At 44.5% G+C, this 26576-nt stretch overlaps 1 protein-coding gene across 1 annotated transcript in view; it reads left to right on the plus strand.

The window, feature by feature from the left end:
- LOC144768973 (piezo-type mechanosensitive ion channel component 2-like) overlaps positions 1-26576 on the plus strand; it is a 700333-nt gene that overhangs the window by 275109 nt on the left and 398648 nt on the right. Inside the window, exons 18-19 of the mRNA XM_078652965.1 lie at positions 5466-5498; positions 24462-24565. Of these exons, the coding sequence (XP_078509091.1) occupies positions 5466-5498; positions 24462-24565 (137 nt within the window). The remainder of the gene's footprint in view (positions 1-5465; positions 5499-24461; positions 24566-26576) is intronic.

A 26576-nucleotide genomic window follows, 5' to 3' on the forward strand; every position in this document is an offset into this window, starting at 1 on the left:
TGGACCATGGAACGTGTACATATTTTCCACCTGGCACTTCGCGCATAGGGCATAACTGTTCTGGCTTGTCAGCTTCCTTTAGAACAAATTCGGGAGTTGCCTGCTTAGTCCTGGCCTCATCTTTTTTCCTAGCCCATCTGGCTTTCCATCTTTCTACATCTCCCCATTTCTGCAATACTGTCAATAGTTCTTTGACCTGTACTTTCTTTCCTGACACATTCAGGTTTTCTAAATCTTTGTCTGAAAAGTCTGCTCTGTAGGGTTTCTGCAAAGGTTTCGATTTTGAAATATCTATCCCCATGCTAGCAGCAGTGTCTGTCAATCTTTCATGAAGTACTCGAGCATTTCGGGTAAGACTTTTGCAAATGAACAGTAGTTCGTCTTCAGAGTAGGTATTTAACCTGTCTAATCCTACATTTCCTGCCATCAATTCTTCTATTTCTACTCTTAATTTGTAGAGATCTAAAGGTTTTGTGGCTGGAGTCTGTTTTTCTAATTCTTGACTCCATCTTTCGATTTCTTCAGGAGTCACCAACGTGACACTCTTAGTACCCGAAGTCGTTTCAATTTGAATCTCCTTTGTATTAAAAGGATTGTGTCTTTTCTGCATCCTTTTCCCGGTACTTCTAACGGGCAGATCTAACAGCGAGAGCTCCGATTCGCACTCACTTGTCTTGTCATCTACTATTAAGGGATCTGGTCTGGTCGGTGCAATGACGGGAGTAATTACTGGAGTTTTTGGACTCCCTTGATGGTCCCCGTACAACGGAACCACCGGTCCGATAGTTACTGGGATTGTCAAGACTTCAGGACTGGTATTTAACTGGGAGATTTTCTGAATTATCTCAGTTCTCTGCTTTGCTAGGGCTTCTCGCTCCTTTTCTTCCAATAACCTACTTAAGGACCTGTCATGTAATACCTGTGGGGTTAGGGTGGGAGCATAACTCGGGGCAGTGGGATGCGTCTCACTCGGTCCTTCACCATAATTTGGTCCCGGGAACAGATTGCTTGTACCTAGGGATCTTGGTTCTTCCTCACAGTGAGGTTGTAAAAACGGCATTCCTGAACTTAAGGATCTCACCTCGCCTCCGTAGGGAGGTCGAGGACAAAAATCTCGCTCACGTGAGTATCCCGTCTCCCCACTAGCTGACATTCTGGGGTAAATGTTCCTTGTTTCTACGGGCCCTAGACTCTCCGGACAGGGAGGAATTGGGTAACCCCCTGCTACACTGGCGAATCTGACCTCTTCCTGGGGTGGAGGTCTTCGGGAAACATCTCCTGCACTTGAGGGTCGGTGTCCTTCATTATAAGGAGGCGGGCTTCTTGTAAATATGTTATCTAACAATTCATCATCCGACTCTCCAATGGGCACCCAATGCTTACATTTTTCTTTCTTTTTCTCCCCCCCAGGAGGGCCATCCGCCGGCATCATTGGAAACAGTCCCTCAACAATCATATTCTGTCTCCACTGTTTCATCTTTCTGGCTCGGGTTTCCTGCTTCAACTTTGGATAAAATTTGGTTAACCCTTTATCCATCCGTGGCTTATCTCTCTCGAAAGCCTCGATTTCCCATTCCTCTAGTGCTTCGTACTGCGTTAATCTAGGTCTGGGATGTAAATCATTCATTCGGGTTCTCAGATTAAATAGAATCCTGCTGTTAAATGTTCCGTCTAACGGAAACGCCAATACTCCGTCATCTTTTGTGTATTCCGCCCAATTTTCCAACCATACACATGTGTTGTACCCTTTATCGAACATCATGAAAGATGCGGGAGTATTTGGTGGTGGAATGACAACACCTTCTCTAGTTTTAATCGGCTTGTCTTTTTTGAAGTAATTCTCAAGTAATGCTTCCTTTTAAAGTTGCTCTGGGTTCAACATTGTTTTAAAGAATTAACAAATGTAACTAATATAAATATGCACCAAGAGGTCTACTGGTGCTCTCCTGTAATGAAGTTGGCTGCATGCTGCTTTAAATCTTTTATCGACTCTGACACGGTCATGGGAACAGTTGGATGGTGAAGGACATGCAATAGCAGAAGGAGTTAATGCATGGTCACAAGGTATGGAATAGGCTTATGGTTTCCACTTTTTTATGTGTGGGACTTTTGAGGAATGCTAAACATCACAATATACCTGACATTTTATCGGAAGGATGGTGACGAAGCCATGATAGATGAAACATGGGATATAAGCTGCACCCTACTCTGGAATTCTATAGTAATGGTGATTTAAATATCCAACATCTAAGTTTATTGAAGCACTTCAAAGTGGCCAGTATTACCACATTATTCTTGGTTTGATTTGTGTTTGCTTCCTAGCAATTCAAATATGCTTTTGATTGAGTGGTTGCTTAATAAAAAGTGTTTCTTAAAAGGAACATGACCTACACAAAGAAGAGCATCTTCAACACAACTATTCAATGAAGTTGGAAATTATCCAAGCAGCTAAGATGCGTGGGCCTTGTTTACGAGTGCCTCACTAGATTCTGACATCCAAGCAAATCACCATGAGAATTATGGGTTTATTGATTTTAATGAAACCATAATTACCAGGTGCCTTCAAATCGGACAGTTGGAATTTTCCTCACATAAATATTTGAAGGTTAAATCTGCAATATTTACAATAACAGGGCCCTTAAAATACAGTAACATGCAAATTTTGGTGCACAAGGCACCAAAATATGCATATAAATTCCATTTTAATGGAGAAACGGTAAGTGGTATTTTTTTTCATTGAATCTGATAAATAACGGCCCAGCAGCAGTAAATATCCTACCAATATCGTACCAACACCAAGGTACTCGGAAGAAGGTATAAGATCCAAATGAGGGATGTACACCCAGAAAACAAACTGTGTTCCTGAGGTAAATCATGTCTGGCAGTTGATCCTTCACTAATATATTAAATAGAAAGATACTGCTGGCAGTTCCCAAGTATAAATAGAAAGCTAGCCTCACTGTGACCGCTATGAAACTGTTTCAAAAAGTGGCTGACGACCAAGTAAAATAGTGAATGATCAGTGACAAATCATGTCTCTGGTATCTCCAGTGCTGAGCAGTGCAGTAGTTGTTTGACCAAAGCAAGAGTGAGATATTGGAAAAACAGAGGCTGCCATAAATATAACCTCATCGACTACTTTTTCTAAAAATGAAGTGGTGCTAATTGACAGAATGCTATTGCACCCTCACTAAAGAAATGTTGATAGATGATTTACAAGTTAAAACTTTCATGGCAAAACTTTCCTATGTAGTTAAACTTGTCGCAGGCACCATGGGGTGCTTGCGACAGAGTGCAAGGTTTCCCAAAACCACCCCATTTTTCAATGGGAGCCTGTGTTGTCGGTCGGAACACAGGCTCACATTAAAGTCAATGGGAGTCCGACCTAACCGTGTTCGGAAACATCGTAATCGGTCGGTCGGACTCCCCGAACCTGAGTCGGTCATAATTGATTCCAACAAGTAATCAGTTTGAATGCTTTCGACCAACATCGTAATGAGGCCCATAGTCTTGAAGAGCTAAGATTTTTTATTCAGGGCATCTCTACTGCCCTAGCAGTGAATGCAAACATAAACAGCAAGAAGGACCTTGTTAAAGAAACCCAGGCCTGTCTCTGTGACCCAACCATAGAGAAATAGGGAGCCACTTTTCAATTAGGAGTCCACTGTATGACCAACAGGGAAAGAATATGTTTCAAATCCATGCCAGCATTTCGCTGAGGATCTCTGTTTGAAACGACAGCCTTTCTCGTAGTTGATCAAAATGAAAGGTTCCCAAGCTATAGTGGACCCTCACCTGTCAAAGATTGATCATTCTCTGTAAACTGGTTAGTTTGAGCTAGTAAAATTTGGCAACGTTGCAAACATAGAAAATATCTTTTTCCAGTAACTGGACTTAACTACAGCATACTAAGGCCCTAAGAAGGAACCGTATAAAATCTTTAATAGGCGATGTATGTTCTGATCCTCTAATCTCTTGGGGCTATCTGTGAATATGCATTATCTCCTTAGAGAACTGGGATCTTTGAAATGCTATGAGACATCAGAAGCTACTATCTCTCCTGAAAACCTTGTATTTGCCCTCCTTTCTTCACTTCCTCTCTAATTATATGGCTGATCCAGGACTGCATCCTAAGTACTGATAGCACAAACAAGCTTGCCACTCCATCTGCATGTAATTTCTTACTTGCCTTTTATTTTAACTGCCAATATTTGCTGTTATTATTAATGCATGCTAAAATAGCATATCTTTGTTGAAGATTTTCTAAGGTGTTATAACAATTCTTTATGATTTAGTGGCTGTCACACTATTTATATGTATAGTACATTTAAATTTTTGTTTATATAAGCCTTCTCCAACATAAATAAAAAAATACAGAATGAATACGAATACCAAATTTATTAATTTGTCCTGTTGAATATCTGGCTTTTTGCGGATGGTGCTTCACTATTCCTTTTGCCAGTTAAGTTATACATATGTTTTTTTTAAAGTCACTTTTTACAATTCTGAACTGGCACTAGAAGCGCTAGAATAAAGGCTGGACTCACTGTTACATCAAATAGTAAAATTCATCCAGGTTTTTAGAATGACCAGCAATTATTATAAAAGTCTCTATTGAAATTCAAGATATGTGACTTTTCCTCCACATATTTGTTATGGACATAATGAAAAACTGACTTGATTATCCTATTCGGTTTGTCAGCAAACTAAGGCCTACTGGAATGGCCAGCCCATCAATATTCAATTACAGGCTGGCTTCCAGAAGCCTCCAATGGAGATTTTGTAGAATTATTATGATGTCTTCAAACTTTCTTGCCAATCCCCAGCCTCTGTTAGTTCTTGATCTATAGAATATCTGCCGTGGAAGTCTTTAGAATTGGAAACAACTGTGCTTCCTCTTTCATGTGCTTGATGTTTACATTGACTACGCTCTTCATTCTACTTCCTCCCTAAATAAACAAACAAGACTCTTAGTGGCTGTCCTAAAAACAGCTACCAGAAAAGATAAGCATTTCTCTGTTTCTTTCCCAGTTATTTGTCAGTGGTTGGCTTTGACTTCCCTAACGTGCCTGGGAGGGTGTGGGATGGGCATACATTCACTGACTGAACATATAGGACTAAATCTCTGGGCACTCCAGGACATGAAATTCTAGCATATTGGGATTTTATATGTGCTGTTGAACCCTCATAAGACAACCATGACTGCTGAACAAAGGAGGCGCCCAGCCGAGGCATCATTGTGCAATGACAAGTAGGAATAGGTACATCTGAGAAATACAGCAGAAATACATCTTTAATTCTGATTCCTGTTTGGGCAAAGTGAATCGACAAGCATTCAAATTCTTTCCCACCACCAAAAATAGACATGCTTAAGATTGGGTAAATTTGTTGAGTGAATCTGTTTTTCTCTATTTGAAGAGCTCCTGCTCTTGAGCAGTAACACTGGTCCTTTGTTTCCCCTTCAGAATCAAGAAAAACCTTGTGAAACTGCAGAGCAGGTAAGACTCAAGTCCAGAATTCAGGAAGTATGCATTCTCATAGCCTGGTTTTTTTATATGTTCAAATAAAAGTCTCATTATGTCTGAAGTTATGAAGAATTATCATAAATAGCAATGCAACGTTAAGAATATTAAATGTATACTTATCTTGTCAAGATAACAGTAATCTTTTTTGTGGGTGTGATATTTGGGCAGGTTGATATTGTTGACCTTGATATTGTGTTGTGCAGCTCTGGTGTCCGCGACTTGTCCATGTGATATAAAGTTTTGGCATTACTTGTACAACATGTGAAAAGTAGGAAACTGAAGTTTAGAAACATGTTTTACCGAATATGTATTGGGTTGAAAAATATTCGGGTATAGATTTACCAAACATGCTGGTTCACAAATTGTATGTTTTCACCTTCGATTGAAAAGTAGAAGGTCAGGTTAAAACATGAGTGTCACTCTTCGCTTCTCAGGATGCACCAAGGGAATCTGTACAAGGTATAGACCTGCCCATTGCCTCTAAGGTGGGGGGGGGGGCTGTTGACTGGTTATAGGTACAGTTGTTGTATACCATTGCCTGACAGTATTGCATAGCTAAAATGTTCTTTTCACTTTGCCAGCCATTGTTTCAACTGTCAGCAGGGATCAGAGCAGCAGGCCCTTATCCCTAAGGTATTAGTCTTGCAAGGAAGTTAAACCAGACATTGTTGGACTTGGCCCTCTCTGGGGAGTCACCCCCAAACATTTTGCCTTCACCCCTCCTCTTTTAGTTGAATTTGTTTTTGTTGGCTTTAGGACCCTGTGCACTTAATCACTGCTAACCAGTGCTAAAGTGCCTTAAACCCAGTTGGGTGTAAGTCCCTAGTAAAGGGGTACTTCATGTACCAAGGGCCTAGTAAATGAAACTCTACTAGCGCCCTTTAACGCATGTCTCAGGCTTGCGGTTGCAGCCTGTATGCAGTTTATAATTGACAATTTGCCTTAGCAAAATAACCCCCTTACCAGGCCTAAAACTCCCTTTCTAATACATATACGTCACCGCTAAGGTAGGCCCTAAACAGCCCAATGGGCAGGTGCAGTGTATTTAAAAACGAGGATATGTACTTTTAAGTTTTACATTTCCTGGTAGTGTAAAACTTATAACTTCATTTTTCACTACTGAGATGCCTACTGCTCCAATAGGATAACATTGAGTTACCTATTTCCATTTAATAAATGTTAACGTTTTTTTAGAAACTGGAGGAAATGCCATGTTTGGTGTCTTAGGAATTTGTAATTTAAAATCCTCTTTAATGGTAAAATCGGATTTTAAGGCAAAACTCTGAAAATTGCACTTTTATGAAGTTAATACTAGGACTGCAAAGTCCCAGATAGAGTGTGCAATACTATGCGCTTAGAGAAGCGTCATACCAAAATGAACTAGTGTGTTTAGTGATGTGTGATACACTCGTACATTAACAAAACATCATTTGCATAGCACATGTAAAAAGATGATAATCCAACATTTATCATCTTTTTACATGTGCTATGAAAATGGCGTGTTTTTAATGTACGAGTGTATCACACATCACTAAACACACTAGTTAGTTTTAGTATGACGCTTCTCTAAGCGCATAGTAGTGCACACTCTGTCTGGGACTTTGCAATCCTAGTAGTTCTATTGATTTTGAATTGGCGGGGGTAGTACCGCCCCATAGGGTGTACACTGAAACCTCATATTATTTGTTTCTTTGGTTTACTTGTGGATTATCAAAAAGCAGAGTGCAAAAAGCTGTTTCTTCTTTACTTTTACAAAGTTGAAATTTTCTTGTCCTAACCATATGGTGTCTGCAGCTGTTCCTGGGTCTCATGACCTTGTGTACTTGGCAGTTAGCCTTTGTGCATTCCTCCAAGACAGCCACACAATAGAGGGAGTGGGTAATGGCAAGATGGGCCATAGTGACTTGATGGGAGGGGTGGAGCTGTCACCTGTCTAACTTCCACCTCAAAGGCACTGGTCCAGCACATTCACAAAGAACTTCACACTAGCCTATTGTGCCCCCAGACTGACTAGGACTGGGGAAGGGAGACAGAAAACTCCAGACACCTCTGTAAGACTAAAACTCCAGAAGCTTCGCCCACTTCAAAGGGGGCACCAGGTGTAAAAAGGTGGCCCTCGGACCCACTCTTCAGTTTACTCCTGAACCTGTGGACACTACAGAAGAAGTACTGCCCTGCTGCCAGACGACTGCCCTGCTGATTAAGGCCTGCCCTGCTGTCTAAGAAGGAAGAGTGGACTTGCTCCCTTCATCCCAGACTACTTGAATGACTCCAGGGACTACTTACTTGGCCTACTGTTCCGAGCTACAAGGACACAACACGAACCAGAGACATCTCTACAACTGCTTAGCTGATCTACTGCACTAGACCTGCCTAAGCCCAGCTGGCCTTCCCTGGAGTGAGTTCCTGATCACCAAAAGGTGCCTCCCAGGTTTTGTTCCGTTGTTGTGGCATTAAGAAGGAAAGGAGAAATCTTTAAGTTTTGGGCTCTGCGACAGAGAACGGTTCAGTTCATGCCAAGATATGGCTGCCCTCGCTGACCACCAATGCAATACTCTAGTTAACCCAACTACAATGAGCAACAACCGGCAACACAAGATCTGCACTTCGCGCTACAGCATCGACAGCCCACGGTGACCGCCAGTGCAAAGCACCAGAAAATGTCCATCCGTGACATCTGATAGAATCTTTGTGCTACATGGTAAACAGCCCTTACTCCGAAACCCGCACCCCGCATGTTGTTACAACGCGGTTGTTACAACGACCGCGTTGTAACAACGTATACCATTACCCCGCAAGGCGTAACAGTGACTTGCGGATGGGAGCAGAAGGTGTTGGATTTTTAAATCCAACACCTTTTCCCTACTGTCCGCACAGACTCGAGTTGGATTAGTAAATGATACTATTCCAAAATCCAGCGCTCGCCTCCGTAAGTCGTTACAATTTGGGGGGAATGGTATGCGTTGTTACAATGCAGTCATTGTAATGACCGCGTTGTAACAACATGCGGGGTGACGGAAAGTGTAATAAAGAGGCATATTCGTGCTACATCAACGACCGTCTGCAATGCTCTCTTTGCCTGGCTCCTCCACCTTGTACTGAACTCTTTGCCCCAGGCTTTGAGAAGATTATCTTGGTCCCTGTATCTGGCCGGTGCTCCATTGGGGTCGGCCTGAACAGCCTCGCATGACCAGATAACCGCGAGTGGCACTTTGTGCTTTTATACTTACCTTAAAACATCTAAATTGCATATCTCTGGTTCTACCAATTGGATTCTTGTAATTTTGTTGTCAAATTATTTATTAAATGGTACTTTATTTTTCTACATTGGTGGGGGAGTTTTCTTGGTTGGAGTTTCCACTTTATTACTGTTTAAGTGATGCATAAATAGTTACCATATTGCCTCTAAGTTAAGCCTTACCACTTTTGTGTCAAGCTACCAGAGGGTGAAGCACAAGTTGATTTAGTGACTTATTGTGGTTCATCCTGACAAGAATTGTAGCTGTTGCTTGAGAAGGGTTCACACCACCTCAACCAACAGCCCAATTTCTCACATTGGTGCTCAGTGGCGGAATACAGTACTTGTGTTTGTGCAGTGCCATTCAGTGATTTTATGTATCACTAAAATCCAGTTATAAATAATTTGATACCAGTTTTGACCTCTTTTTAAATTCTCCTTGATTGGCCTCTTTTGCTTTTTCCAAATTCACTTCTATTCCACCTGGCTTTGTGCACCTGTGATCCTATCTGCAAGCATGGAGTTTGAGCTCAACCACATAGAGAGCTATACTTCAGATGAGTTAGGTGGACTCTGTATGGAGGTGGGATTCCAGCAAATAGGTGTTCCAAGAAGCAGGACCTCCATAAGGCGCTTCAGAGCCTCGGGGAGGCCTGCCAGTTACAGAAAACAGCACAGGAGGGGTGGACCTTGAGTAGGAACAGAAGGAAGACAATTGAGGGGATAATGACAACCCCCTGCTAGTGGCCCCAGGGAAGAGGAGGGTCCACATGAGCATGCAGCAAAATCTCTGCCCACAGCCCATCTGTCCCCTGAGGAAATGGCGGATAGGTAAGCGAAAGGGGAATTTTGGCAGCAGATGGCCAAACTCAAGATGAAGGAGGAAAGATAAACTCTGCTGGCCTAGGAAATGAGTACACAGGAATTGGACCTGAAGGATAAACAAAGCACTGGGTCCAACAACATTGGTTGCTATGAAACCACAATGTCTCATGAGGAAAAGGGAGTCCACAGACCTAAAGATCTGGTGCCTAGCTTTATACTGGGGAATGACATAGATAAGTGGGTTGAGGCCTACGTGGTAGCCTTAGAAATGCACAGGTTCCCCGAGGGAAATAGGGTGTCAGTCTGTGGAGGCACATACAGAGGGGAAGGATTCTTTGTTGGTCCTAGGGTGACAGGATGAAATACACCCCGCTCCCTCATGAAGGCCACCCTTATTCAAGATTATTGACTCACCCCGGAGAAGTATGGACTGAAGTTCATAGACGTACAAAAACAGCCCCATCAGTCTTGGGTAGATTTTGTGGAGTATTTCAGCAAGGCAGTGGATGGTTGGATGAAAAGTTGGTGAAGTAAACATTTATGAAGACCTGTACATTCTATGTTCCAGAGAGCACATGTTCAGATATTGTTTTCCAGAGCTATGCCAACACCTGATTACAGCAAGCTGACTAGCCCTAGGGATCTTGCCAAGGAGGCTGATCACTGGATCAGCACCAGGGTCCAAAAGAAGGTACCTGAGAGTGACTCCAAGAAGAGTGGTCTGGTTCCCCCCATCAGAGTGAGGGGGAGGTCCAACATGACCCATGAGCACTTAAGGCCAGTCAAGGAGCTGATAGTGACGTGGTAGACATGACAATTTCAGATGTTGCAGAGGGTTATTACTTACAAGGATGATGAGGCAATACATTATGGTATAGAGAAGATAAATATTAGCGGGTAGATAGAAAGGGGAGCACTGTGGATGGCAGGGTGCCACGTTAGCAAGAGGCGGAAATACTGGTGTATATTCAGGAAAAAAGGCACTAAACTCTGCATGGAATGGTGGACAATGGATAGGAAAACAGATTGTGTGCAGGGTCTCACGAAGAGGGGTGAAGCAGAGAAAGGCATATTGAACAAAGTCCACCCTGAAAGCTGATAGAAAACCTTAGACAAGGTAGGTGAGGGCCATGGGGACAGAGTGAAAAGTGAATTGCTGGACACAAGCCTCCCCTATATCAACCATCTATGCTTGGGGACAATAGAGGAACTAAGGGAGATGACAGAGGGGCAAGGCCTATAGGGAGCTAGATGTTGAGGAAGACAGGCGAGCGAGTAGAAGGAGCGAAAGGATATTGATAAGGAGATATAGATAAAGAGGGGGATTTTGATGTTGAGATTAATGAAATGGTTAGAACAGGGATGAGGAAAAAGAACGAAGATGGAGAAATAGCAGGAAAAGGGGGCGTATCTTTAGGAAGAATGACAGGAGTGCAAGCAGCTGCCTGAGCAGAGAGAGGGAATAGAGGGCAAGCAGAAAATAAATTAAGTGAAGCTATAGAGAGGGAAGCGGGACAGTGGAGAATGAAGTGTTGATGCATGAACGGAAAGGGGACAAGTGCAAACAGGAAAAGTTTGAACAATTCGAAGGACTGAAGGAAGTATTGGATACAAGAAGCAAAGTCAGAATCACATTGACCAGGTACTTGATAAAATCTTGTGGGGTAGCGGGTGGAGGTGATCAGTTTGCCATGGTCCACAGTAACCCATAGACCTACTTGTCTGACTGCATTGGCTGCCAGTCAGAGAAAGGGTGCTTTTCAAGGCTCTTTGCTTGGTACATAAATCCATCTATACACCTTTTAAGTCGTTCGTTGTTTCACGATTTACCCAATATCATCCCACTCCCTCACTAAGATCTGCATCTCAATGCAGCCTTGTGCTGTCTAAATTCTGCTGCAAATCTGTTGGCGGATGCATGCTTTCTGTAACAGCTTATAGAAGATGTAACACGTTGCCATCTTTTGTTACAAATGAGCCAAACTTGTTGAAGTTTTGGAAGATAATTATGACCTGGCCAGATGGGGTGAATGTTGCGCTTTAGAACACATTTCAATACAAAAAGTACAACTAGCCCATAACAGCCCCTGCTGGCTCACTCTCGCCTGCAGCGTCAATGAGTGTGCCAAAACGCACTTATTGAATTATACCCTACTGTTAAATGGAGCAGCAGGCCTTTGTGAAATACACCTAGATAGACCAACTTGTGTTTCATCCTATTCTGACTTGCCAGTGTGAGTGTCATTACCACTGAAGCTCCATCTGTGCCTCCCAGAAATTGTCCTATTTGTATACATCTCTGAAAAATCAGAGCAGATGTTTAGCGATATATAGAGTCAAACGTACAAGAAGAGGACAACTCCAATATACTAATATAGTACGCAAAGATAATGGGTTATTTTGCATATGGTCTTCAGATTAAACATCTACCTTTAAGGCAGAGACAAGTCATTCATTTTGTCCTCCACAAGTGTGTTGGATGAACTACATAAGTATCTATTTTGGGCACTGAGCTTGGCACAGTGAGGGCAGAAACTGAGACTCCCTAAAGATAAGTACAGACTGTTAGAACAAAGAAAAGATCTCTTTTATTAAAGAAGGTGATGCTGTTGCAATCTTTCAGTTTCATTACAGGAAAGATTATATTTCATTGTGCCATTACTAAAATATTGGCAAGAGTCATAGTAAGATTCTCGCACAGGAATCATTTTACAAGCCTTAAAAAAGAAAAGGACACAGAGGCCTGGGGGTGACGTTTTGGAAGATATCATTAAAGAAGGTGCCCCGGGAGCTACTGGAATTGTATATGGATAATACACGTGTAACTGGTTTTGGGCCTCTTCTGGGGACAAGTAACATTGACAAACATTGACCCTATTGGTAGAAAGAGCGCTTTCTGAGTCAGAACATGCCTTCCCTGAGATCTTTTTGATGCCTGCCACAGTGACAGTTCTGGGTGACTTGTTGGCAAGCAGGAGTACTGTGTTTGGGTTACCAAGGGTTCACAGGATTCACAAAAGGATTTGTGAGTATGGGAGGAAGTACTACAGCAGCACTTTTGTACGTGCACTTACATACCTTTGTTAAGAAACACCTAAATGCTCAACTCCCTGTCAGAAAAAGAACAAAAGGGGCACCAGCCTTTCTTTTAGTACTAACTATAGATGAAGATTTCCTGACTATCCCCACTTTATTTCCATTTTTGATGGTTTGGAGCCATTTCTAAAAGACAAGGATGAGTATGTGAAATAGTACTACCGGAGTACTACTTTATGTACTCCAGAAATGACTGTGCGAATGGTCCTGGTCCCCTGAGGTGGTTGATGGTTCAAGTTCTGTGTAAGCAGCCTGTCAAATACGGTGTGGGAGAGGGGTGTGCAAAAAGGCATGCAGGCATACATCTGACCTGTGGTTAAAACAGCAGTGGTTAAAAGAGCAGCAGGGAACCCACAGGCCATATTCCTAAGTCAACTAGGGGAATGTACAGAAAATTACTGAATCAGTCAAGCCACCCGTGGCTCCACAGTTCTAAATATACCCCTTGTTTGTTAATCCTGAAATTATTGTAATGAAGTGAGATCAAACAATTTTTTTATTCTGGAATTTATAATTCTCTCTCTTAGGGTGATAAAGGGTTAAAAGTGACCTACTTAAAACATATTATATCACACCGTTATTTCCTTTGATGTAGGTATTTTGTCTATTAACATTAATATTGTGGACATATTTCAAGAGAATTTAGTACACGCAGCCGAACACCAAGGGGCAGATTTATGAAGGACTTGCGCCACCGGTGCGTCACTTTTAACATGGGAAAAAGTGACGCACCGGTGGCGCAAGTCCTTCATAAATCTGCCCCCAAGGCTTTACTCTGTTACTTACTCACAGTATTTCCATGGTATTGTATATCTGCAACAAAGCAGGATCCACCGTGTTGTGTGATGGACTGACCTCCACTTGTAGTTCTAACATTACTTAATAGGAAAGTGGCAGGGACCTTGCTACAGTAGACACGCATTTGGCTTTGAATTGCGGTTTCAGACGATGACACTAGAATTCGAACAACAACCCATCATGTCTGCATTACTGTGTGTCTTCAGTGTCAAAAAGCCTTAGAATACTTGATTAAGTTACAGGAAATAATTCTAACATAGCCACAACAGTCCTGCAAGCCCAATGAACTTACTAACTAAATCTGCAGACACTTTAAATCAGAATTACACTCAGTGAGGATACAAAGGACTGAACAAACCCGTGGAGTGCATTGCAGACTGTGCATAATGCTCACATCTCATATTCTTGGCTGTGGCTGCAGAATGCATCTCATATGCTGCTAATCCCCTAATGTACGTGCAGCAGCTGGGCTCAAACAGCATCTACACTGCCCACAAGGTTCACCTGCTTTATGTCTGAGGCTTGGTGAGGGATATCAAATGGCTGTGCTCCTACAATTTCTAACACTGAGATGCTCAAAACATAGGATGTCTGTGAGAAATTGGGTAGTTGGTTGAGGCGGGTGTGAGTCCTTCTCAAGCAACAAACACAATCCTAGTCAAGGCAAACCACAAGAAGTCACTAAAATTACCCTCTGGTAGCTTGGCACAAAAGCAGTAAGGCTTAATTTAGAGACAATGTGTAAACCATTTATGCAGCACTTACACAGTAATACAGTGGAAATAACATACAAGAAAACTCCCATACCAATTTAGAAAAATGTAATAAATTATTTCACAACAAAATGACAAAAATCAAATCAGTAGAACCGGAGATATGCAATTTCAAAGTTTTATGGTAGAGTCCCAAAGTACAAAGCGCCACTAACGGTTATCGGGCCATGTGAAACCATGTGAAAGTCGCAAGTTCAGACTGACCGGGATGGAGCGCAGGCTGGATACAAGGACCCGGTTACTCCTGCCTGAAAAGTTACCTTCTCAAAGTTTGGAGCAAATAGTCCAGTACACAGTGGAGAAGGCTGCGTGGAGCTGGGAAAACATCGCAGATGGTCATCACTCTAGCGTGAAGAGCAGACCAGGCATTGCTGTAGTGTGAAGATCCTGTTGTGCGTCATGGTCACTCGTTGCTGGTGCTTCCCTTTGGCTGTCACCACAGGCTGTTGATACTGTAGTGCAAAGTGTGGATTTTGCATTGCGGGGCGTTGCTGGCGGTCATTATCGCTCAAAGATTTGGGTTCACCGGAGTTTCGCGTTGGCAGGTGATGCAGATGGCAAGATGTTGGTGCGAACGAGCCTGTTTGTGGTCGCGAAGAGCCCAAACTCCAGGATTTCCCCTTTTCTTCCAGGCGGAACTCAACTTATGCCTCACCAAGTGCCCAGGACCTGGGAGGCATCTCTTGAGGATCACAAACTCACTCCTGCAGAGACCAGCAGGGCTCAGGCAGGTCCAGTAGCAGGTCCAGGTAGGTCCAGTGCAGCAGGTCAGCTGGGCAGTTGCTGAGAGACCTCCCTAGCTCAGAACAGGAGGTCAGCTAATTAGCTATTGGAGTCACTCAGGTAGCCTGGAATGAAGGGAGCTGGTGCAATCTTCCTTCTGAGATAGCCAGGCAGGCCTCAAGAAGCTGTGCAGTCCTCTGGCAGCAGGGGAGCGCTTCAGTAGTGTCCACAGGTCCAGGAGTGTGCTCTTACTCTGGGAGAGTGAGCCAGCAGGGGCTGTTATGGGCTAGTTGTGGCTTTTGAATTGAAATGTGTTCTAAAGATCAACATTCACCCCAGCTGGGGTATCTTGGCACAGACACATGGTCTAACGGTAAAAGCACAGAACGTTAGTTTAGAATGCCGCACGGTGCAGAGAAAAAAGCGAGGTCATAATTATCTTCCAAAACTCCAACAAGTGTGGCTCATCTATAACAAAAGATGGTAACGTGTTACATCTGCTATAAGCTGTTACAGAAAGCATGCGTCCACCAACAAATTTGCAGCAGAATTTAGACAACACAAGGCTGCATTGAGATGCAGATCTTAGTGAGGGAGTGGGATGATATTGGGTAAATCGTGAAACAACGAGCGACATAAAAGGTGTATAGATGGATTTATGTACCAAGCAAAGAGCCTTGAAAAGCACCCTTTCTCTGACTGGCAGCCAATGCAGTCAGACATGTAGGTCTATGGGTTACTGTGGACCGTGGCAAACTGATCACCTCCCCCCGCCACCCCACAAGTTTTTATCAAGTACCTGGTCAATGTGACTCTGACTTTGCTTCTTGGATTCAATACTTCCTTCAGTCCTTTAAATTGTTCAGACTTTTCCTGTTTGCACTTGTCCCCTTTCTGTTCATGCATCGACACTTCATTCTCTACTGTCCCACTTGCCTCTCTATAGCTTCACTTAATTTATTTTCTGCTTGCCCTCTATTCCCTGTCTCTGCTCAGGCAGCTGATTTCACTCCTGTCATTCTTCCTACAGCTACTCCCCCTTTTCCTGCTATTTCTCCATCTTCCTTCTTTTTCCTCATCCCGTTCTAACCATTTAATTAATCTCATCATCAAAATCCCCCTCCTTATCTATATCTCCTTATCAATATCCTTTCGCTCCTTCTACTCGCTCGCCTGTCTTCCTCAACATCTAGCTCGCTAAAGGCCTTGCCCTCTACCATCTCCCTTAGTTCCTCTATTGTCCACAAGGATAGATGGTTGATACTGGGGAGGCTTGTGTCCAGCTATTCACTTTTCACTCTGTCCTCATGGCCCTCTCCTACTTTGCCTAAGGTTTTCTATCCGCTTTCAGGGTGGACTATTTTCAATACGCCTTCCTCTGCTTCACCCCTCTTTGTGAGACCCTGCACCCACTCTGTTTTCCTATCCATTGTCCACTATTCCATGCAGAGTTTAGTGCCTTTTTTCCTGAATATACACCAGTATTTCTGCCTCTTGCTAACATGTCACCCTGCCATGCACATTGCTTACCTTTCTTTCTACCTGCTAATATTTATCTTCTCTATACCATAATGTATTGCCTCATCATCCTTGTAAGTAATCACCCTCTGCAACATCTGAAATTGTCATGTCTACCACGTCACGATCAACTCCTTGACTGGCCTTAAGTGCTCATGGGTCCTGTATTCCCCCCCCCCAAAAAAAAATTCCTACTGCTTGTCTCTCCTTGCTCCCTACCCTGGTTGTGACAATCACCTTAATCACAGCACCACAGGAACTTGGCCCTCTGGTACACCTCATGGTCTAGTTTGGTGCTGTGAGAGAAATATATTTGTATTGACATTGTTCCTGACCACTGCACCACAAGGACTAGGTCCTCTGATTGCACTATGTGGTTTAGTGTGGGGTATGGCAGATCCCATTCAGGGTGTCAGAGAGCAGAAAGGTGCTACCGGGCCCCAACTGTGGCGATTGAGGTATTTTGCCACTGGTGACCTGGGTCTGCAAACAGGGCAAAGTACAACCTTTCTGAACTTAACTCTCAGGGTGGGGGTGTGAGTAGTGATAGGCTTCTCTGGGTAGTTGTGAAAGGGCATGAGCACAAAATTTAACAATCAACCAACAATCACGATAAATGGATATTCAGCCTAGTGCTTCTACTTTTAATCAAACAGCCATACTAAATACTATACGACTGATTTGCAAATCCGGAGGGAAGTCCCATATCACAATTTACTTGTGGGCACTACACTTCTCCTCACTGTGCTCTGTCCCACCTAGGCGACCCTATTTAGGACAGTTATACAGTAAGCTTCGGTTGAAACACGAGTAAGACTCAGGTGTGGATTATGTTTCTCCACTAGCTCAAATGCTCATTTATTTTACTTTGTTTTCTTAACCCTGTGGTTGTAGTGGGCAGACAGCAGTCTTATGTTGTGCTCAGTCTAGTGCATTGCAAGGCGGCTTGGTCCCAGTGCAGATGGAGTCCCACAGTATGTGGGCAGCATCATTAGTGGCTGCAAGGAAGAGTGGGTGCAGCTTGCATCTTCACTGACAGCGGCCTCCCTGATCAAATGGATGCCATTCAACTTGCTCTGTATGCTGTGGTGTTGGCCTCCTTGGCAGTCATTGCCCGCTTCTGGGTTGATGCAGAAGCATGGCAAGGCAACTGAAGCCCAAACCTGGATGACAAATGTGGTGAGGCACTTATAGCTTTATTTGGGATAATACACATTGCAGGGCAGGTGCAGCCTGACCCAGGCCGATACATGAGGCTAGGCAGGTGCAGCCTGCCTCGGGTAGCTACATACAACACAGCAGATGAAGTCCTGAACCAGGCCAACAAAACTATCAAGGTAAATGTATCCCCTTTTAGGTCAATAAACACGGAAGATTCAGCCTTGACGCAGACCTATTCACACAGCAAGTGCAGTCCCCCTAAGTGTGTCTGACATGGCTCGGTATTTCCAGCTCAAGCCTGGCCGATTTATGAATCTAGGCAGTTTTTCCCAGTTCCTACCTGGAACCACAGAGAGACCAGGGGACCCTCTGCAGTATGAGTCACTCCTCAATCAATCAATGCCTTGTAAAGCGCGACTACTCGCATGTAAGGGTCTCAAGGCCCTGGGGTCAGAGTGGGGGGAGCTGCTGGTTCATCAAAGGCGCTTTGGTTTAGTCGAAGAGCCAAGTCTTGGGGTCCTTCTGGAGTTGAGGCAGTGACGGCGATTGCCTGAGGTGGAGAGGCAGGGTGTTCCAGGTCTTCGCTGCGAGGTAGGAGAAGGATCTTCCTGCATCTGTGGTCTTGAGAAGACATGGCACCGTAGCCCGGTCCATTTGGGTGGTCTCCGGTGGGTATGTGGAATGCGAGGCGATGGTTGAGGTAGTGCTTTGTAGGTGTGTGTGAGGAGCTTGAAGGTGATTCTTTTGTTGACTGGGAGCCAGTGAAAATCCTGACTTCGCACTTATAGGCAGTCCACTTTATATGGGCTTTTCCTCGTGGACAGTTTGTTCCTGAATGGCCCTGCAGAATCGTTCCCTCTCAGCAGGCGTGCACACAGGCAGGCTTATTGGCACTAGGCAGACATTTAGATCTTCCAGCAGAAAGTGCAGATTCTGGTGATGTTCTCTTGCCTCTGGGAAACTGGCTGTTATGGAGACACCCGCTGTAGTTACTTAGCAGCCCTACAAGTACTCTGTAGAGCACTTTCTTCTGTGATTACAAAGAACTTGCGACTGGAACTCCGTGGGTTTGTTTGTATCCCACTTTTCTACACATTTTCTAGACAATGGATGTGGATCCCTTGTCTCAAACATGAAAAGTGGTCTGGGGTGGTTTTCTTTTAAGTGCCCTTCTAGGCTTGCTCTCCAGAAACAGCCTTTATATAAAGTGATGCTTGTCACAGCAGGTAGCACTAGAACTGCCTCCAAACTGCAGCATGCACAAAATGGGCTCAGCGAAGTGTGAAGTTTCTGCACAGGACTGTCATCAGCCTCTCTGAATCAGTAATCGACAAAAGGGCAGGCCTAACCTAAAAGCTTCAGTATCCTAAACAATAGAAACTGCAGTTCCCCCCTTTCACCCATACCATCCACCAAATGGCAGTGCTCAGGATGAACTAATCAGCAGCGCCTTGCTAACAAATTCTTCATGGAATTTTAAAAGATAGCCCAATCTCCACCTTCCTGCCACGGGAATGCAAGCTGTACACTTCCACATTCTGGGGAAGCTATCATTATCCCCCATCTTGTGCCATGTCAAACCAAGGGCATTCAAAATGGATCCCACTGGCTTCAATACTTAGACACACACACATAGCGAGCTACTACCACACATGTAATACATGCATACTGTACATGCACGTGTACCCCCCATACACCCAACATGTCAGTGCAAGGTTCTGGAGTTCACATAACAGTGTAACTTTAGACGAGAGGAGTCAGAAGGCAACACTCTCACTAACAGTGATTAAAAAAAGCTGGTCAACTATATACAATCATAGAACACTGTATGCTGCCACCACCTCCTTAGGGATGCACTGTAGTCTTCTGTCCACTATGAGGGCGCACTTGATGACACCTCCGGGTGACAGGACAGGTCCTGAACAATTGCATTCTCAGAGACAGGCCTAGGCCTCTATGTGCACACATTCGATTAGTGTGACGCCTGGGCAAAAATAAAAGTGAGGATACCAGAAACATGTATTCATGTAAGCATGTATTCAGTCCCTCAGTGTTTGGGTACATCTGTACACTATGCAGGGGATCCTTTCCTCCCCAACAGGGTAATAATATATTTCTGCGGTTTGTCTGACCATGGACTTGGTGTACAACTGTGACTTGTGTGGCAGGACTCTCAATAAATAGTCCCTGTATTCCAGTTTTTTATTCCTCATCTCATGTGCAATCGCCCCCAACCATCATTACAGCCAAAAAGATGGAGCGGTCACTCAGATCCCGTTAAAGCTGAAAGGAGCTGTGCACTTACAACCTCATTACATTTGATGTATGTGGCTCCAAAAGACAATAGGAAGCCTGAAACCATTGTCCATGGTCCAACCACACAAATTCTCCATAAATAATATTCGAGGGGGCAGACTTTGTGAGCAACTTTTTGAACGACGGCTATTGTTTTGGGGACTGCACTTGAATTTCCATCCCTTGATCCCTCCTCTAACCTTCCTGTCCCTGTTTATATTCTTTAGTATCTACTTGAAGACTCATTCCTCATTTCCTCAGATCTTTGATATTCCCAGTTCCCCATTTACCCTGAGGAGGTAGTTGGGTGTGGGCGAGCGAGCGCTGCATTTACTGATTAAAACAGCGTTTTTACTTTTATGTGTATTTGCTGCTGATTACGAGCTGCCTGTACATTTTAATTGTTTTTAGCCGCACTCTGTCACTTTATTGCACTGTTAGCGCCTGAGGCGGAAAGCCGGGCGACTTTTAGGCTCTCATTTCTACCTCTGCTAGTTTAAAATTGTATCAGTTACCCCTCTGTCTCTGGTGAATTTGGCTGTGTTCCGCTGCTCCCACTGTCCTGTACCCTTTCAGCCAATCAGGAGCTGAAGGCTACTCGGGGACCATTAGGCCGGTTCTCAGCTTTGGCGGCCATCTTGTGGGGAGGTTGGCTCGCCGGTCGGCAGGTCGGCAGACTAGTGGTGCTGACTTGGACCGGTGACGCTATATATTTCGTTGCCTCCGGCTCCGCGCAGCGGACGCGAGCAGCGGGCGCCTTCCTTCGCGCCAAAGGAGCGCCGAAGGAAAGCCGTCTGCGCCCGCCAGCGTCCCGGAGGCAGACGGGCGAGGGTAGGGCTGGAACTTAGTTCCTTTTACTCCATCAGTATGCTGCAATACACAGCGACGGAGCTTTTCGCTCTGAGGGGTATGGCTGGGAAGTGCTGCACTGTCTTTCCTAGTCGGCATAGAGGTAGAGGCGGTGCCCCGGCTGTGGATGGTTACCTATAAATGCCCCTGTCACCTCCCCTAATAACCTGCCTACATCGAGCACATGCTTACTTCTGAATACTAGATCTCTCAACAAGCATGCCTTAGATCTTTATACTCTACTTTCTGAGACCAATCCTATTTGTCTGTTCTTAACAGAAACGTGGCTGAATGATTGCTTGAGTCCTGACATAGCCTCCGCTATCCCACCTAACTATGTCATCTTTAGGAAAGACAGGGTCAACGGTAGTGGGGGTCGTTGCGCTGGTGGTGGACAGACGTTTCGCCTCCTCAATCATTCAAACCGAGAAGATTCATGGGTGTGAGGTCCTGGGTTTTAGCCTCTCCGTATCCCCGCGCCAATCCTGTTCTGGGCTACTGATTTATAGGCCGCCTGGTCCCATGGGCGCCTTTCATGAGGAGCTTCATGCGGTGGTCTTTGCGCTTTGTTTAAAAACTGATCACTGCCTTCTCCTGGGAAATTTTAATATTCACATGAACACCAGGGATGATGTCGACACTGTGAAGCTCCTGGATACTGTATCTCCTCTGGGTCTCATCCCTTTTCTCTCCCTCCCCACCCACAATAAAGGTCACACACTTGACCAGATTTTCTCCACCATTCCAATTGGTATTTCCTCCCTGGTTCCTGTCCTGTGGTCAGATCATTACCTAGTGAATTTTCAGATCTTTCACTCATATAAGTCACCCTCTAATCTGCATGGTCGTCTCTTCCAAACTTCGCGAGCCTATCATCGTGTCTCCCCTGATATGCTTACACAAGCTTTACATTCCCGTCCTTGCGAGCTGTCAGTCAATCTAGAGACCGATCTGGACCTCCTGCAGACTTGATTTGTGGAAAGACTGGACGAATTAGCCCCGGCGGTAACTGCCCGCAGGCCCATCTGCCGCAAGTCTGCCCCATGGTTTTCAGCAGCGCTGGCGGAGAAGCGGCGGTTCTGTAAGAAAGCCGAAAGGGAGTGGCGCCGCAAGTATGACATCAGTGCCAAATTGGCTTATAAAGAATCTATCAAATCATACCACAGTGACATTATTGCAGAAAAGAAAGCCTACCTAGCCGGAAGAATTGAAGCAGCTCTGAACACTAGCAAAGAAATATTTTCCATCGACAAGAAGTTTATGTCCCCCACTTTGAGCACGCCTACCTGCTCTTTTTCAGAAGCTTGGGTCTCTCAACTTGCCGATTTCTTTGCAAATAAAATCAAGTCCATTCAGAGCTCTTTCCTTCTTTCCGGCGCAACGGTGGCTTCCCGTGCGAGGGTTCTTCCCTCTCCGCCCCTTTCTACTGACGTTCCTGTCCTCTCTTCAATCCCCCCCCTTACCCTGCCAGTTTCACTGGATCTTCTGGCCAAACTTAAATCAGGTTCCCCTTTGGACCCTTGCCCGGCCAAATTTCTAGCGAAATCGGCACAAGCTATCAATGCCTTAATTAATCCAGTCCTTAACCTTTCACTTAGTTCAGGAGTGGTTCCTTCAGCGTGGAAACATGCTCTTATTTTACCACTTCTAAAAAAAACTAATCTTGACCCCTTGGTACACGCCAATTACAGGCCCATCTCTCTGCTTCCAGCATTCGCCAAGGTCGTGGAGAAGCATGTCCACTGTTCCCTCTCCAACTTCCTCGAGACTAACAACATCTTGCATAACACCCAGTCTGGCTTCCACTCCAATATGAGCACGGAGACGGCTCTATTGGAAGTTACCGAGGCCATCAGGGAGGTTTTGGATTCAAGGGGAAAGGCGATGCTGGTAACGCTGGATCTTTCAGCGGCTTTTGACACCGTCCCCCACGAAGGTCTCCTCGCTAGACTTAGTGAGATCGGACTGCGGGGGACGGTGTTCAACTCGTTCAAGTCTTAACTAGCGAACCGCTGCAAAACGGTCTGGGCCCCCCCGTACTCTGCCATAGTGCCGCCATTGGAGGTGGGAGTGCCTCAGGGCTCAATTTTGAGCCAGACTCTTTTTAACATCATTATGACCCCCTTGGCGGTACTGGCGGAGTCATACGGTGCCCAGATCGTTTCTTACGCGGATGACACCCAGCTCCTCTTCTCCTGCAAGAGGGGTGTGGATTTCGATGGTGAGAGCATCAAGGGCTGCCTCGAGGCTGTGTTCAATTGGTTCCAGTCCAACGGCCTTAAGTGCAACTCGGATAAATCCGACGTGCTTTTTTTCGGCTGTCTTTCGGTTCCTAGTTGGAAGGTTTGGTGGCCTGCGGCCATGTTTCCTCCTTCTGCCTCTTCTACCTTGGCCAAGAACCTGGGAGTGGTAATTGACAACGACCTCACTCTGAAGCCCCAGATTCTTGGCCTAGCTGGTAAATGCTTCGGCATTCTTAAGACGTTGAGGAAATTTCTCCCGCTGCTGTCTTTCGCCCATAGAAAGATCACGGTGCAGGCTTTAATAGGCTCTCGCTTGGACTATGCGAACACGCTATATCTCGGACTCCCGGAGTACCTTTTATCGCATCTCCAAATAGTCCAAAATTCGGCTGCACGCACCATCGCGGGCCTTCATCGGAGATCCAGCGTTAAAGAACTCTTGAAAACTCTACATTGGCTTCCGATTCGGAAGCGTATTGTTTTTAAGACGATTACACTGGCTTTTAAAGCTCTCCACGGAATTGGTGCGAAGTATATCAGTAAGCGGCTGACTTTTTACCAGCCATCTAGATCACTGAGGTCAGCGTCGCAAGCCTTGGCCACTGTTCCTGGTATTCGGCGTGCCCGTATCGGAGGCCTTTCTTTCAGACGCTTGCCACCACAACTGTGGAATACCTTGCCTATCACTCTGAGAAAGACTGGCACATTGCTAGCTTTTAGGAAAGATTTGAAATCTTGGCTCTTCATTCAGTAGATCTGCCTGCCCCGCTCCTGAGTCAGGTTAGAAGCGCCGGGACACTCCTCGGAGTAGCTGAGCGCTATACAAAACACGCTATAACATAACATAACATAACAAAGTGTTCTTGTTAAGTATTTGCATTTATTTGCAAAATAATAAGGCTAGGTGAGCATCCTTAAGATCACCTTGTTATATGTGATGGATAATTACTCGTCTGAGCCAACACTTTAAAAAAACATATACTAGGTACCCATTCACATGCCAGAGTAGCATTAGTCCACAGTTATGTACACACAAGATGCTTTTACCCAAACCAGCTATGCGCCTTTACCAGTGAACATGGAAGGACACGTGTATCCACATGACCTAGATTGCATGGCTTGCACTAGTGTAGGGTGAGTTCTGCACTCACACTTGAAGCATCCGTGATGTGCAAAAAATGCAATTTGCACTGATTAGGAACTGTGCAAAATTAATAGAAGGTTGCACCAGTGCACACTCCCCCAGCAATTGAACCTGTTTTTTTTTTTGCAGGGTGCATATAGATTTCTGCAGTAAATGCATTAAGATTAGACTAACTCCCAGCACACTGATTACAAAAGAGGAGACTCATAAGATACTCTATTTTGAACTAATCTTTTAAGCAGTTTCTTTTACTGTGTTCACGTTTCTTAACAGGATAACAACGGAAAAAGCAAATGCCACAAGCCTAAACACTCTGAACAGGATAGACAGCATCACTATGGATGAAAATATATCAGAGGATCAGCTACCGACCCCTGGTAAGTGTTTTTTCCACCTGTTTAAAGCTGACACTTTCAAGGTTTTGCATGACCCTTTCTCTGTTTGTAATGCAAAGATCAGTACCACCCTCTCCAGGTAGAGCAACGCTATATAAACCAAGGAAAATAAAATAAAGAACACATATTGCTGAGAAAATAAGCCAGAGGGAAAGATACGTGCTATTAAGGCATGTCTGTAATCAGTAGTTTGAGGGCCTAATATACGGTGCATTTATACAATCATAAACACGCCATTCACAAAATTGCAGGGGTTGCAACAGAAAAATAATGTACTAAACCCCTTTTGTGAGTTGGAAAAGTCTTTCTGAATCACAGTAAGGTTTCTGCAACTCTGTGAATCACAGTAATCAAACACCAGAGTTCAGTGGGACCTCCAACCCCAATCAATGCAGGATACATTTAGATGCCTATGCTGAGGTATAAGTTGCAAACAACTTGTAGTGATGGACTTAGCAAATGAAGAGCCAGGTGAAGAAAAGAGGGAAGCACAGAATAACGCTACCTAGTGTAGGGAGAGCAAAAGGTAATAGTTGTCCCTGTTAAGAGAGAAAAGTGACCCTCGACAAGGGGTGATACAGAAGGGAAGAGGGGAACTGGGAGTTAGAGGAGAGGAAAGGACTTCTGAGTCACAACACTCCTGGAGCATTCCACTGTGCAGAGGAGAGGGCAGCACTTGTTGGTTGATAGAAAGGTGATGGCAAATGGGAGAGAGCACTAGCTCATCATAGGCAGATTTTACACCAGTCCTTAATGTACATACTTGCTGTAGGCCGATAGGCTTCTACCAGTGCCAATGCGGGCCAATTCCAAAAAAAGTCTCAAAGTTCAAGAGGTTCTTGCGTGTAAGATAAGGTAATCATAGAAAAAGGTAGCGACACTGGATAAATGAAGCCAAAGCAAGAGACTCCTCCAGTGGCGTAGCTGGGGTCCGCCCTGGTGGCACTTTTTTGTGGGGGAGCGCAAGGTAAGTTCTCTTTCTTATTTTATTCTCCCTCGTTTGTCACTGGCGCCCCGCGCTCATTGTCATCTGTCACCTATCCCACCCCACACCCCCACTCCCCACTCCAACTGTCACCGGCCGTCACTGGGCGGCAAACTCAAGGATCGCCTGGGTGGCAAAAGCTCTTGCTACTCCACTGGATGCCTATTTACAAGCTAAAGGCCAGATATTCTGATTCGGCATTTGCGACAGTTAAAATATATTTTGCTATGTATAAAAACTAGTTTAGGTATCAGAAAAGGTTTTCCTACTCCTAAAATAGGATTATGAATGGATGTCGATTCAGTATCTGGAAAGGGGCATGTTGTTGGTGTCCCTTTCAAGCACTGAATTAGCATCATGTATCAATGTTTTGAGACCAAAATCTATTTGCAAACAATTGAAATTTTACTGACCCCCCAAGTTGAGGCTGGTAACCCATTCACAAAGGGAAGGGGTCCCTTTAGGATCCCTTCCAAGGAACCCCTTTCCACTTTGTGAATTGAAAAAATATTTCTTGGGAATAGTCAGGGGGCCAAGGGTCCAGGGCCACTCTCAAAGATACGTTTCTTTTTAAATGTAGCCCTATTTCTTTCAAGCAAAATGGGCTATATACAAAAAATACTTTATCAAAAGGCAGTCATATACTTGGTGCTGTGCTGCGACCAGGGACACTATCCCTATTATGTCCTCCAATCGGCATGGGTTGCAATTTGCGACCTGCCACATAAGTATTGTTGAGATAAGTCGGATTGCAACCTTCTCCAAATCTGAATTTTCCATTCTGACTCATTTGTATATGGGTCTGGTGAAAAATTATTTACTGATCACAAAAACACTGCTTGCAAATTGCAACCAGTATTTTGTGAGCAGTAAGTGGTACACCTGGCTCACTATTCGTCCTGGGTCATCCTGCTGGCCAAGATTGTCCACAAACTGCTCTGTATCTTTGACTTTTGAAAATACAGAGAAACTGTCCCCCTCCACAACTCTAAGTTTGACAGGGAATAT

The sequence above is a fragment of the Lissotriton helveticus genome, chromosome 7 (genome assembly GCF_964261635.1).
Source record: "Lissotriton helveticus chromosome 7, aLisHel1.1, whole genome shotgun sequence".
NCBI classification, from domain to species: domain Eukaryota; kingdom Metazoa; phylum Chordata; class Amphibia; order Caudata; family Salamandridae; genus Lissotriton; species Lissotriton helveticus.